Source organism: Pelodiscus sinensis, chromosome 1 (assembly GCF_049634645.1).
Source record: "Pelodiscus sinensis isolate JC-2024 chromosome 1, ASM4963464v1, whole genome shotgun sequence".
Classification (NCBI taxonomy): Eukaryota; Metazoa; Chordata; order Testudines; family Trionychidae; genus Pelodiscus; species Pelodiscus sinensis.
The window spans coordinates 334,469,174-334,482,966 of NC_134711.1; the positions used below are offsets into that span (position 1 = coordinate 334,469,174).

Here is a 13,793-nt window from a genome sequence, read left to right on the forward strand (position 1 = left end):
CTATGGTGCCTAGGGTCGTTCCACTGTCTGCAGTTCTTATCCTGACTGTGGTGTTCTTAGGCCTTAACCCTAAAATGGAGTTATGCTGTTTAGAGGCCTATTAGCACATTTAGGGCTGCCTCAGTTTACCCTACAATCCAGCACAGTGCTGGACTGTTTGCCTGAGCCTGGTACTTCTGAATTCAACTGAAGGTGGGAGAGACTGAAAGGAGATGAAGCAGAAGAGAAGAAATGCAATACAACACTAGTCCAGTCTGTATTCTGCCTACAGGGCCGTCCTTGTTCCATGGCAGTTTTTGGAGAGGCCCCTAGCTCCACCCCATCCAAAGGAACTCCCTGTTTGGGAGGCTTTCACTGAATCTATTCCTGCAGACTGATGTGTTTGCAGGTCTCTGAGCGGGAGCAGAAGTGGAGTCTAGGGGTGTGTCTAAACTACATGGCTCCATCGATGGAGCCATGTAGATTAGGCTGATCAGCAAAGGGAAATGAAGCCGCGATTTAAATAATCGCGGCTTCATTTAAATTTACATGGCTGCCGCGCTGAGCCTACAAACAGCTAATCAGCTGTTTGTCGGCTCAGTGCGTTAGTCTGAATGCTTCCATGCTGACCTGAAAGCCCTTTATCGACCTCCCCGTTATGCCTCGTAGGATGAGGTTTACCGGGGAGGTCAATAAAGGGCTTTCATGTCGGCAGGGGAGTATCCAGACTGCCCCGATCTGCCGACAAACAGCTGGTGTCTATGATTCTATAATCATAGACACCATGCTGACGGCAACGACCCCACGAGATGCACTGGCATGCCCAGGGGCAGCTCTGGCTCTGCATGGCCGAGTGCTGTGGTGTCCCGAGTCCAGGGGGCTCCCTTTAAGCACGAGCCTCAGATACCTCGGATATCAGCCACACTGAGGGTCTGTCTACACTACAGCACTAATTCGAACTAACGCATCCAGACTAAAAAACTAGTTCGAATTAGCGTTTTGCTAATTCGAACTAGCATGTCCACACAGAGTGGACCCTGAATCGGGGTTAAGGATGGCCAGAAGCAGTGCCATCAGGGCATCAGATGAGGACTTAGAGCGTGGAGCTGCTGTCTCAGGCTAGCCGAGGGCTGTGCTTAAAGGGTCCCGACCCCCACCCCGGACACACAGTTCTCAGGGGTGCCCCGCTTGCAAAGCAGTCCTGGCTTGGAGTGCCCGGAGTACCCACACTGGGTACATCACAGCACTCAACCATCAGCCCGGCTGCACTTGCCGCAGGCTGCCATCTGGGGAGAGGGGGCAACTGGGGGGCTGCAGGAGAGGTTCCACCCCTAAAAGCCCGCAGAGCCACCCCAGTCCTCCCCATCGGGGGCTCGTACCCCATTCCTCCCTCACCTCCTTCCACTTACCCCTCCCTAGCCCCCCTTCCTGATGTACAATATAAAGGACACGTGTGGTCAAAAATAGAATCTCACTTTATTGAACAAAACTGGGGGAGACTGGGAAAAGGAGGTGGGAGAGGGGAAGAGAGAGAGTGGGAGAGGGGAGGGCAACTACAATGATGAGGGGTTTGGAACAGGTCCCATATGAAGAGAGGCTAAAGAGACAGGGACTTTTCAGCTTAGAAAAGAGGAGATGGAGGGGGGATATGATAGAGGTCTATAAAAGCAGGAGTGGGGTGGAGAGGGTGCATACAGAAAAGTTCCTCATTAGTTCCCATAAGAGAAGGACTAGAGGAGACCAAAGGAAAGGAATGGGTAGCAGGCTTCAAACTAATAACAGAAAGTTCTTCTTCACAAAGCAAAGAGTCAACCTGTGGAACTCCTTGCTGCAGGAGGCTGTGAAGGCTAGAATTAGAACAGAGTTTAAAGAGAAGTGAGATAAAGTGATGGAGGCTCGGTCCATGGAGTAGTATTAGCCAGGGGGTAGAAGTGTTGTCTCTGGCCGAAGTTTGTGGAAGGCTGGAGAGGGATGGCATGAGACAAATGGCTTGGTCACTGTCTTTGGTCCATTCCCTCCAGGGTCCCTAGTTTTGGCCGCTGTCGGCAGACAGGCTACTGGACTAAATGGACCTTTGGTCTGACCCAGTACGACCATTATAAGCTCAGGGCTCAGGGTCGGGGGTCTCAGTGGACCATCTTGATTTTCATGCAAACCTGCTCCTGGGTGGCCAGGCTGGCAGCTCTCCTGCCCTAGACGGCCACTTTCCTGTGCCTAGTGCGGAGGTCGTGGACGAGGTCCACGATGTCTGCACTGGACCAGGCGGGTGCCCGCCTCTTGCGGTCCTGGGCAGGCTCCCAGGAGCCGCCAGCCCGGTCCCGGGAAGAGGGGGAGGGCTGGGGAGCATCGGATGGCTGGCTCGAGCCGTGCCAGGTGCAGGGTCTGCTGGCTGGGTGCTGGCAGGCTTGCACCTGGCACGGGCACCGTAGCCAGCCCGTGTCCCTTTAAGGGGCCTGGGGCCGGGAGGGGGCAGTAAAGTTTCCCTGGTGTTGGCCAGAGAGGCCACCAGGGAAAGCTGGGGAGGGCTAGCCTCCCACTAGTTCGAATTAAGGGGCTACACACCCCTTAATTAGAACTAGTAAGTTCAATCTAGTCTTAGTTCTCGTACAATGAGGTTTACCTAGTTCGAACTAACTAGTCCGTTAATTCGAATTAACTTTGTAGTGTAGACATACCCAAAGCTACTACTGACCTGATGCCCTGCTGTAACTGGTCTTAGATGCTCTGAAATGCAATCCAGTGTCCAATCAGTGTGGACGTGCTATTTCGAAATAGCAAAACGCTATTTCAAATTAGTTTTTGTGTCTAGATGTGTTATTTCGAATTAGCTTAATTTGAATTAACTATTTCGAATTAAGTTAATTCCAAATAGCGCTGTAGTATAGACATACCCAAAGAGCAGAGTGACCCTAAGTGACTGGCGTGTTGGCAGGTCTCTCAGTGAAGGTGGCTGTTGGCTCCCAGAGCGCGCATCTCATGGCAGCAGGGAGCTTACGGCTCCAGTTACTTCTGGAAACCTCAGATTTGCCATGAGGGGATGATGAAGGCTCAGGCTGCCTTTACTATCCTGCGCCCTGCATCCCAACCAGGAACGACCTCTGCCACAGACAAAGTCCAATTTCCTCTTGGCAGGATGAAAGGACCATGGTCATAGGGTTGTCAGGACTCCTGGTTCTGTCTGTCGTCCTGCCACTCAGTCTCTGGGAGACGTTGCCCAAGAGACCTCCCCCTAGAGTTCACTTTACCTATCTGTGTAACGTAGCTGGGACACGTTCCTGGCCACTTTCCTTTCCTGGGTGTTTTCGGGATCCATCAATGAAAGTTGCTACATAGTTAGATTCTAGTGACTTACGAAAATGACTGAGCTTTGATCCTTTAGCAATTCACCTTCAGTGCACACAGACAGTGTTTGTGTTTCCAATTAGTCACCGGTCTCCTGATCTTTCTGTCTCCCCATCCTACCTGGGCATATTCAGAGTATGAGGCCTTGCTGGGTCTAGTGAATGTCCCTAGTTTTCTTACTAATGAACTATAATTGTTCAGTGCACACAAGCACACAGAGCAGCCAATTCCTCTGTGACTCAGCCCAGAGCCCAGGCGTTCCCCTCTCCCTTTGGGAAAGTTCCTTAATTAGTGTTGACTTTTAAAGCTGGATAAATAGCCCGGAAGCCCAGCCAGACTTCTACGCAGCTTCTATATATCCAAAGGCCACTTCTCTCTTAGACAATGAGCAATCCCCCGAGACTGCACAGAGCTATATAACAAGCAGTGCGTGCTCCTGTGTTGGCTCTCGGCTTGCGACGGTGCTGCAGACATTGGGCTGAGAGAAATGCGGGATGCGGCTGGCCGAGGGGGATTCCCAGGGAAGACACTTCCATCTCAGGATTCACAGGTAACCACCTCATTCCTCAGGAGCTCACCTGCTCCACAACCCCAGTGCCACATGGTATTGAGGAGAGATTGCAAATATCTATGTTCCTTTCTCCTCAGCCCAGGCATTAAACATCCCAGTGCCCTTGCCAAAGTGGTGACTTTGCTCCAGAATCCAGGCTAAAATTTCCCTGTTTGCTGTGCCTCCCTGTCTGACATCCCCAGCCCCCAGCCATCTGTACGTCAGTGTCTCAGGATCTTTTAGTAAAGGGCCAAGGAGCCAGCTGTGTGTAAAGACACAGAGCCTCTTCCCCCTCTCTGGGGTTCCAGCGCTCCGGCTGTTAAAGTTGCCGGACCTGTTTTATGACGTTTATATCCCGGGAAGCCCAACAGTGCAAGGGAACCTCACCAGAACAATCACGTGAATCTTTCAGCCTGGTTAAAAGGATTTCTCTCCTAGTCGTTCGAGAAGTCACCTGGACTGTCGTGTCTCGGAGTTTTTTCTAAAATGCCGGTAGATGGAAGTAGACAACATGGAGAATTTCAATTGCAATAGCGAACATTTGGCAAACCTATAAGCAAGTGATAATGAGCTCTTCTAATGGAATGTTTCCGACAGTCTTCGCTACAGTTAGGGCAACCAGTCCTGCACAGAGGGAGCACTCCATTTCTAAATGCCTGATCTACATTTTGCATCTGTAAATTCATAGCATTTAAGTTACAACAGACCATCTAGTCCAGTCGTAGGGAACCTTTCTTTGGTTGTGGACCACTGATCCAAGAAAAATCAGCCGGGGGCCGCACATATGTGAAAACCAAACCATCAAAAAACTCCTCATTGACGTGGTCCCCAGCTGAGGAGAAGAAAGACACTCCCCACATTCCCCTTGCAAACCAGAGTCTAGGGGATACAGCCTGCTAGATTTTTGTGTGCTCCAGCCCCACAATGAGGCACATTATTTGGCCTAGTGACTAGAATTTGACCAAGACCTGGTATGCACCAGAATTTAACATCATAGAATCACAGAGCTAGAAGGGACTGAAACAAAATACAGGACTATGTAGCACTTTAAACAGCAACAAGATGGTTTATTAGATGATGAGCTTTCGTGGGCCAGACCCACTTCCTCAGATCAAATAGTGGAAGTAAATTGTCACAACCATATATACCAAAGGATACAATTAAAAAACGAACAGATATGAAAAGAACAAATCAAATTTCAGAACAGAAGGGGATACGGGGGAGGGAGGGTCTCAACGACTTAATTACCTGCATCCTGCTTCAAAAACCTTTTAAATCTGCCCTTGAAAGGGAATCCTCTGAACTGTCATTCATGCTAAAATTTGACACTCTACGCAGGGGTCTCAACAAAGTCTCTGGCTATCTTACCCATTACAAAGATAGTCTCCCCAATTAGCATCTCTGATACCATTAGCTCACAGACATTTACCTCCCCCCCCCCCGCCCGTGCATTCCCCTTCTGTTCTGGAATTTGATTAGTCCTTTCATAAAAGTTCATTTTTTTAATTGTATCCTTTGGTATATATGGTTGTGACTATTTTCTTCCACTATTTGATCTGAGGAAGTGGGTCTGGCCCACAAAAACTCATCATCTAATAAACCATCTTGTTACTGTTTAAAGTGCTACATAGTCCTGTATTTTGTTTCAGCTACACCGGACTAACACGACTATATTTCTGTCACTATTTTAGAAGGGACTGTTAGGGTCTCCTGGCCTCCTCCCTACCAAGATACGGGATTTCTTTTGTCTAAACTATCCAGCTTTCTTAGAAGAACCTCCAGCAAAGGAGTATCCACCACCTCTGGAGGGGCGTCTTCCAATGCACTCCTGTTCTTACAGCCCGGAACTTTTTCCTGACATTTCATGGAGTCATAGAATCAAAGCACTGCAAGGGATCTCGAGCGGTCATCAAGTAGGGGCCCTCCACCTCTCATTCCCTGAGTCGTCTCCTCTTAAATGTCTCCAATGATGGAGATTCCACAACATCCCCAGACAATTTATTCCAGTGCTTAATCACTGTGCCAGTTAAAAAGATTTTTCTAATGCCCAACCTAACCCTCCCTTGCCGCAATTTAAGACTGTTGCTTCTTGTCCTGTCTTCGGGAGTTCTGCAGAATAAGTTTTCTCCCTTTCCTTGTAATAACTTTTTATTCCCCATCCACTGTGCTCTTTTGTAGATTATATAATTTTTTTAAATCTTCCCTCATAAATAATGTTTCCCAGTCCTTTGTTGTTGTTGCTCTTCTCTGCCTTACTAAAGTTTATATATAACACATCTGTGGCTTCCCCCTTATCCACAAGACTTCAAAACCTGTTAAAGAAAGCGAACAGGTTGGTTTGACATGATTACTTTCTGACAAATCCATGCTGACTGTTACAAATCACATTACTATCGTGTAGATATTTTCAAATGGACTCCTTAGTTGTTCCATTATTATTATTATTATTATTATTATTATTATTATTATTATTATTATTATTATTATATTTTGGTACAGAAGTTAAGCTGACTGGTCTGTAATTCCCTTGGTTGTCCTTTTCATCATTTGTACAAGTAGGCGAATGTACGCACTTTACCAGTCTTCTGGTATCTTTCCTATATTCAATTAATTGTAATATTATTACTATTATTATTATTATTATTATTATCAGGGCTTGACAAGCGGTGGTGAGTCCTGCTCTCCAGCTTTGTGGTTTGGCACATTGCGCATACACTGATCATGCTGCGGCGCTGTGCCGCGCTAAAATCTATTCACCATGGGCGAATAAGTTGCCATAATTGTGGAGCCCTGATGATGATGATAATGATGATGATGATGATTATTATTATTTTATTTTGGTACAGGAGTTAAGCAGACTGGTCTGTAATTCCACAGGTTGTCCTTTTCACCGTTTTTAAAAGTAGGTGAATGTATGCACTTTACCAGTCTTCCAAGATTTTTCTGGTCTTCAATGATTTTCAAAGATAATAATTAACTCCTTAATTGTTCCATTATTATTATTATTATTATTATTATTATTATTATTATTATTATTATTATTATTATATTTTGGTACAGAAGTTAATCTGACTGGTCTGTAATTCCCGTGGTTGTTCTTTTCACCATTTTTATAAGTACCTGAATGTATGCACTTTAACAGTCTTCTGGTATTTTTCCTATATTCAATGATTTTCAAATATCATAGTTATCTCCTTAATTGTATTATTATTATTATTATTATTATTATTATTATTATTATTATTATTATTATTAGGGCTTGACAAGTGGTGGTGAGTCCCGCTCACCAGCTTTGTGGTTTGGCACATTGCGCATACGCTGATCATGCTGCGGCGGTGTGCCGCGCTAAAATCTATTCACCACGGGCAAGTATATTGCCGTAATTGTTGAGCCGTGATGATGATGACGATTGTTATTTTATTTTGGTACAGTAGTTAAGCAGACTGGTCTGTAATTCCGCAGGTTGTCCTTTTCACCGTTTTTAAAAGTAGGCGTTTTTATGCACTTTATGAGTCTTCCAGAATCTCTCTGGTCTTCAATGACTTTTCAGAGATAATAGTTAACGGCTTGGCCATATTCTCACCTGGGTCCTTGATATTCAAGGATACAGTTCATCAGATCTTGGTGACCTGAAGACATCTAACAGGAATTGTTTCATATTAACGTTGTCTCTCCACCCAGGCATTTGTTCTGTGAAAATCACCCGTAGACCCAGGTCACGTATAGGAAGTCGTGGACATTCCAGGTATCTGCATGAAACACAGCTCCTCCTCAGAGTTGGACACCTCCCCTACTACATGTCAATTTCTAACACCACCAACTTCACCAACCCCTCCACTTTCATCCTCTTGGGAATTCCTGGCCTGGAGGCAGCCCACATATGGATCTCCATCCCCTTCTGCATCATGTACATCCTAGCCATCTTGGGGAACATCGCCATCCTCTTCATTGTGAAGAGGGATCCAAGCCTCCATGAGCCCATGTACTATTTCCTCTGCATGCTGGCCATCACTGACCTGGTCCTGTCCACATCCATCCAACCCAAAGTGCTGAGCATCTTCTGGCTCAATTCCAGGGAGATCAATTTCAGTGCCTGCCTCACCCAGATGTACTTCATTCACAGCTTCTCTTCAATAGAATCTGGAATCTTCATGGCCATGGCTTTGGATCGCTACGTGGCCATCTGCCATCCCCTGAGACATTCCACCATCCTCACAAACTCTGTGGTGGCCAAGATCAGCCTGGCTGTGGTTCTGCGTGCAGGCGTGCTTATATTTCCCCTTCCCTTCCTGGCGAGGCGATATCCATACTGCAGAACCAACATCATTCCCCATTCGTACTGTGAGCACATAGCTATAGTGAAACTGGCCTGTGCTGATATCCAAGTCAGTAGTTACTACAGCCTCTCCGTGGCATTCTTCATTACACGCCTGGACGTGGTTCTTATTGCTGTGTCCTACAACCAGATCCTCAGGGCTATATTTAGCCTCCCCACAAAGGACGCCCGGCTCAAAACTTTTGGGACCTGCAGCTCCCACCTCTGCGCCATTTTGGCCTTTTACATCCCAGGACTCTTCTCCTTCCTGACACACAGGTTTGGCCAGAACATAGCCCTGTATTTCCACATTCTCATGGCCAACATCTATCTCCTTGTGGCCCCCATGCTAAACCCCATCATCTATGGCGTGAGGACCAAACAGATCCGGGACACGCTCCTCCGTCTCTTTTCTCGTCAAGGGTCCTTAAGTTTTCTCGTGGTGCTTTGACTCTCAGGCTGAGTGCAGTGCAGACCTTGCTGGTGAAGTGGCCCTGGGCCCTATTTCCTGTATTCAGGGCTGGATTAGGAAAGGAGCTTTAGGAACTTAAGCGTCTCCTTAGCCCAGAGGCATGGGCTACATTCATAATGCTCGCATTTTCTGGGCCAGCCCTTTCTAGTGGGGCGGGAGCAAGGTGACTTTGTGTGCTTCTGGCCCTCCATACACTTCTGGAGCGATGTTGCAAGAAGTGCCACCGAAACTCCAGCTTTATGCTGCCCTCACTTGGATGCTCCTCTCCTGTAGCTCCCAGTAGCCAGGAATTGTGGCCAACAACAACGGAAGGGCCAATCTGTGCAGGTGAGCCAGGCTGTGCAGAATGCTCTGGCCCTCCCAACCATCACTGAGGCTTTGTCTACATTGGCGGCTTCTTGCGCAAGAACATCTTGCCTTTGCACAGAAGCACCCATGGCTGTGTAGATGCTCTCTTGAGCAAGAAAGCTCTGATGGCCGTTTTAGCCATAGGGCTTTCTTGTGCAAGAAACCCCCGCCGATCATCCACACTGCCCTTTTACACAAGAGCTGCTGCACAAGAAAGCTTACACCTGTTAGAAAAGAGCATAGCTCTTGCGCAAGAAGCCTTCTCTTATTACGCCGTACTGTAAATCTTCTTGTGCAAGAGCGGGTGGGAAGTGTGGATGCGCTGCAGATTCTTTTGCAAGAATGGCTGTTCTTGTGCAAGAACCCGCCAGTGTAGACAGAGCCTGACTGTATCATCCTCACTTCCATTGCCCACCTTCAGCTGGAGAGAAGCCATCTCAGATATTGGTAGGGGTTACTTACGCTCTGGCAGATAACAAGCAATTAGGGGTCAGGAGCACTGTATATAACTCCTATAGAAGAAAGAAAATGAAAACATACTCTACTCTAATACTAACATGTCTTGACATTGTGTGGCAAGTATCTTAAGTGACACTGTTTAGGTTTAATATTTTAATAGATATTCTCACTGCATTGCTAACTCTTCAGAAAGAAGGACCCATCACAACTCTCAGGTTCTATCTCAGCTCTTTGAGGGGAGTGGGGTCTAGTGGTTTACAACGGTGGTAGAGATGTCAGGAGTCTTCACAGGAACATTAAAAAGGCCATACTGGGCAAGACAAATGGTCTGTCAAACCTATCATCCCTCCTTTTTACAATGTCCAATTCCATGTGCCTCAGAAGCAATGGTCAGGAAAGCTGGGTGGACTGTTTATAGTAGCTAGCAGCGTGAGGCTGAATAAAATCCTGTCCAGTTTAAAGGATTTAGTTTGCATTTGTCTTTATTTCTTATGTAATCAGCTTTATATGTACACTCAGGCTATGTCTAGACTGCAAGTCTCTTTCGAAAGAGGCTTTTTTGGAAAAAGCCTCTTTCGAAAGTGAGCGTCTAGACTACAGCAAGTGCTTCTGAAAAAGCGAGCCGCTTTTTCGAAAGAGAGCACCCAGGCAGTCTGGATGCTCTCTTTCGAAAAAGCACAGTTTGCGTTCAATAACACCTTTGTTCAAAAGAGCACTTTCGAAAAAAGGCGTTATTCCTTGTAAAATGAGGTTTTCCGCAATTGAAAAAACTGCCGCATTCTTTCGATTTACTTTCGAAAGAACATGGCAGCAGTCTAGACGCAGGGGAAGGTTGGGTTTTTTTGTTTTTGAAAAAAGGCTACTTTTTAAAAAAAAAAACCTGTAGTCTAGAGACATCCTCAGTGCTTGGAATCACATAAAAACTGTCTTTCTGCCGTTCATACATTTGTGGGTTTTTTTGGTTTGTTTTGTTTTTTACCCCAAAGTTTGATTGGCTCGATGTGCTCAAGAAGCCTGCTCAGGAAAGAAGACCTGGTGCATACTCCTCTCCACATTGAGGGAGGGGCAGGCTGGGTAATAAATGTAGACTGGTCGGGTTTCTCACCAGAGAAAGATGCTGGAGCTTTAGGGTTGTAGACTCTGGAGCGGGGGAGAAGCAGCCATGCAGCTGCAGCTGGGTGTGTCCCTACCTGTGTAAATGTTTGTATGAGAGCAAGGCTGGGGGTGGTTTGCACTTTCTTGCAGCAGCTTAGTGTGCCAGGGAGCCTAGGCTGGTGAGACAGAGAGCTCAGTAGGAAGCCGGCTCCAGGCTGCAACTTGGGAGAGAGGCTCAAAATGAAAAAATAAATGAATATAACCCATCTCATAATTGTTCCCTAAGTACAAAGAACTACGAGGTGACCAGAACTTCAAGCATTAGGAAACACCTGTATTAAGGGTGCCTGTAAAACCTTAGTGCCGTTCTGTTGTGTATGTGTGTTATGACACACTCAAAAGTGGGACCTTACGGTCTATTTCCTTCCCATCACTACATGGGTTTCCTCCAAACTGACAAGGGAATTGAAGTTTTCTCCATCACTGGATGTGTCTCAGAGAGGACTTGATGCCTGTCTGGAGTGTGCTTTGGTCCAGGACTCATTATTACACCGTACAGAAGACTTGGGATGTGCACAGGGAGGAGGGAGCAAGGTCAGATTAGAGGAGCTAACCGTCTCTTGTGGCCTTACAGGCTGCAAATCTCTGTAAACCTCAGTGCGGCACATCGAGCAGCCTCTGCTCTTTTCATATGTAGGCTGCCTGCTCCCTAGGTGTAAAGGTGACACAAGGGGAACAGCTCAAACATGTAAAGTCTCTGGCCAGTAGCAGGACATTGGCTCTGTAGGCGTGACATCACAAGGGTCTTTTGCAAGACTTCAGCGTATTGGTTGAAGGAGCTTGGGAGGCAGTGACCTCACAGAGAGACCACGGCAACAGTCAGGTGGGACAGGCTGCAGGGCAGGGGCAACCTCAAGGACGCCCCATGGCTTTGCCAGTGTCCCTTGAGGCCTGGGAGACAATTCAGATTGATGAACGTGAGTGTGAGGAGGCTCCACTTAAGAAATCCCTCCTTTCCTACTTACAATTTGAGTACAAGGCAGAGGCCCCTGTGGAGAAGGTCAGAGCCTCAGAGAGGTTTGGGAGCTAGTCAGCCCGATCCGTCTGGTGCCAGCTAAACTCTGGGCATGGACACAGTAGGGCTGCATCTATACTACGATCCTCTTCCACAAGAGGAAATGCAAACTGAGTGCTCATTTGCATATGTTGCATGCTCATCTGCATTTCCTCCTCTGATCCCTTTTGCTCAAGAGGTTTTTGTGCAAAAAAGTCCACCTTTAGCACAAGAGCCGTTCTTCCTTGAAGTTCTTGCACAAAAGGGGTTTTTTGCACAAAAAGAAGCCGTCTACACCGTGGTTTTTTGCACAAAAACCACTTGTGCAAAAGGGATCTGAGGAGGAAATGCAAATGAGAGTGCAACATATGCAAATGAGCTCTCCATTTGCATTTCCTCTTGTGGAAGAGGATCGTAGAATAGACACAGATTAGGTTAAGGTGGGAGAATTTTTTTCCCACTTTGCCGTTTGTTCTTTCCCTGGGTGAGAGGGGTCTAGTGGCAATGAGGAGACTCCGGATGTTGATGAACCAGCCGGAATAATGCATCTGCTTGGGGAATTGTGCTGTTGCTCTCCATTGACTAGAGAATATCAGGAATAACCTTCTAGTTCTTCTAAAATACTTAGGGAATAATCACTGAGCAGTGGGTTGTCCTGCAGCTCATCTGAGATCACTTTAGTGCGATCGCACAGTGTGTGAAACTCAAACCTGATGGCTAGTGCGAATGGCAGGACTCGGGTCCAGTCCCCAACACTCTCCTGAGTGGTTGTGTGACATGAGACAATGAACAGCAGCATTACGTCATCACCATTGCCAGGTATTGCAGTCACTCCTCATCACAAAAGGGGTTACTCGTTTGAAATAACAAGCCCGTTATTTCGAAATAATTTTGGAATAACGGGATTCCTGTGTGGATGCTCACTTTGATACTTCGAAATAACTCCCCAGTGCAGACATGTCCTGATTGGCAATGGACATTGGCTCCCAGTGTGCACATCTCACAGCTGTCCCTGCGCCAGCGCTCGGCATGGGACGCTGCTGCAGACTCTGGGCTGAGAGAGGTGCAGAAGATGACTACTTTAAAGGGGATTCCCAGGGAGGACACGTCCCTCCCAGAATTCACAGGTACCAGCTCCTGCTGAGGAATTCACCTGTCGCACAAACCCAGTGCAGCATGGGAGTAAAGGGACAGTTCATAAGTCTATGATCCTTTCTGCTCTGCACAGGCATTCATCATCTCAGAGCTCTTCCAAAGCACTGAGTTTGCTTTAATGTCCCTGTCACAAACTCCCGCTACTTTTGGAAACCTCAGATTTGCCTTGAGAGGATGGTGAAGGCTGAGTCCTCTCCCACCCTGCCCTCTGTATCCGAGCTATGAACAGCCCTGCCAGAGCCACAGTCCATTTTCCTCTTGGTGTCACGGAGAGACCGTGGGTACAGGGAAGTCAGGACTCTTGGGTTCTGTCTGTCATCCAGCCACTGAGGCTCTGCGGGTCCGTCTAGACTACATGGCTCTGTCGACAGACAGAATTTACTCAACATAGTCAATGAAGCAGGGATTTAAATAATCGTCACGTCATTAACATAAAAATGGCCATCGTGCTGTGCCAACCATCAGCTGATCCGGCACAGCGCGGCAGTCTACATGCAGCACGGTCGACAAGAGAAGCCTTTGTTGACCGCGTCAATATGCCTCATGAAATGAGGTTTACCGGAGCGGTTGACAAAGGCTTCCCTTGTCAAGTGCATCGCGTCTAGACTGCCAGTCTGTGCCGGATCAGCTGATTGTCGGGACAGCATGGTGGGCATTTTTATTTTAATGACGCGGGGATTATTTAAATCCCCGCTTCATTGACTATGTCGAGTAAACTACTTTACATAGCTCCGTCGATGGAGCCATGTAGTCTAGACACACCCTATGAGACCTTGGCCAAGAAGCCTTTCCCTAGAGTTCAGTTTATATGTCATAGATTCATAGACTTTAAGGTCAGAAGGGACCATTATGATCATCTAGTCTGACCCCCTGCACAGTGCAGGCCACAGAATCTCACCCACCCAATGCTAGAATAATCCTCTCACCTAGATCTCAGATATTGAAGCCTTCAAATACTTTGAAGGCCCCAAGATGCAGAGAACCCTCCAGCTGTGATCTGTGCCCCATGCTACAGAGGAAGGCG

General features: G+C 47.2%; 2 protein-coding genes across 2 annotated transcripts in view; both read left to right on the forward strand.

Annotated features, from left to right (window-relative positions):
- Positions 1-13,793, forward strand: part of LOC102444446 (olfactory receptor 52R1-like) — a 130,627-nt gene that overhangs the window by 73,766 nt on the left and 43,068 nt on the right. The window lies entirely within an intron of this gene.
- LOC102455083 (olfactory receptor 52R1-like) lies at positions 7,669-8,637 on the forward strand. The gene is made up of 2 exons (XM_075900633.1): positions 7,669-8,337; positions 8,410-8,637. Exons 1-2 carry the CDS (start codon positions 7,669-7,671, stop codon positions 8,635-8,637), a joined length of 897 nt encoding a protein of 298 aa, XP_075756748.1.

Excerpts from the sequence above, each read along its gene's own strand:
- LOC102455083 (XM_075900633.1), top strand. The coding sequence starts at position 7,669 with ATGTCAATTTCTAACACCACCAACTTCACCAACCCCTCCACTTTCATC. Across the intron at positions 8,338-8,409 it reads TTGCTGTGTCCTACAACCAG|CTCTGCGCCATTTTGGCCTT; the intron begins ATCCTCAGGGCT and ends TGCAGCTCCCAC.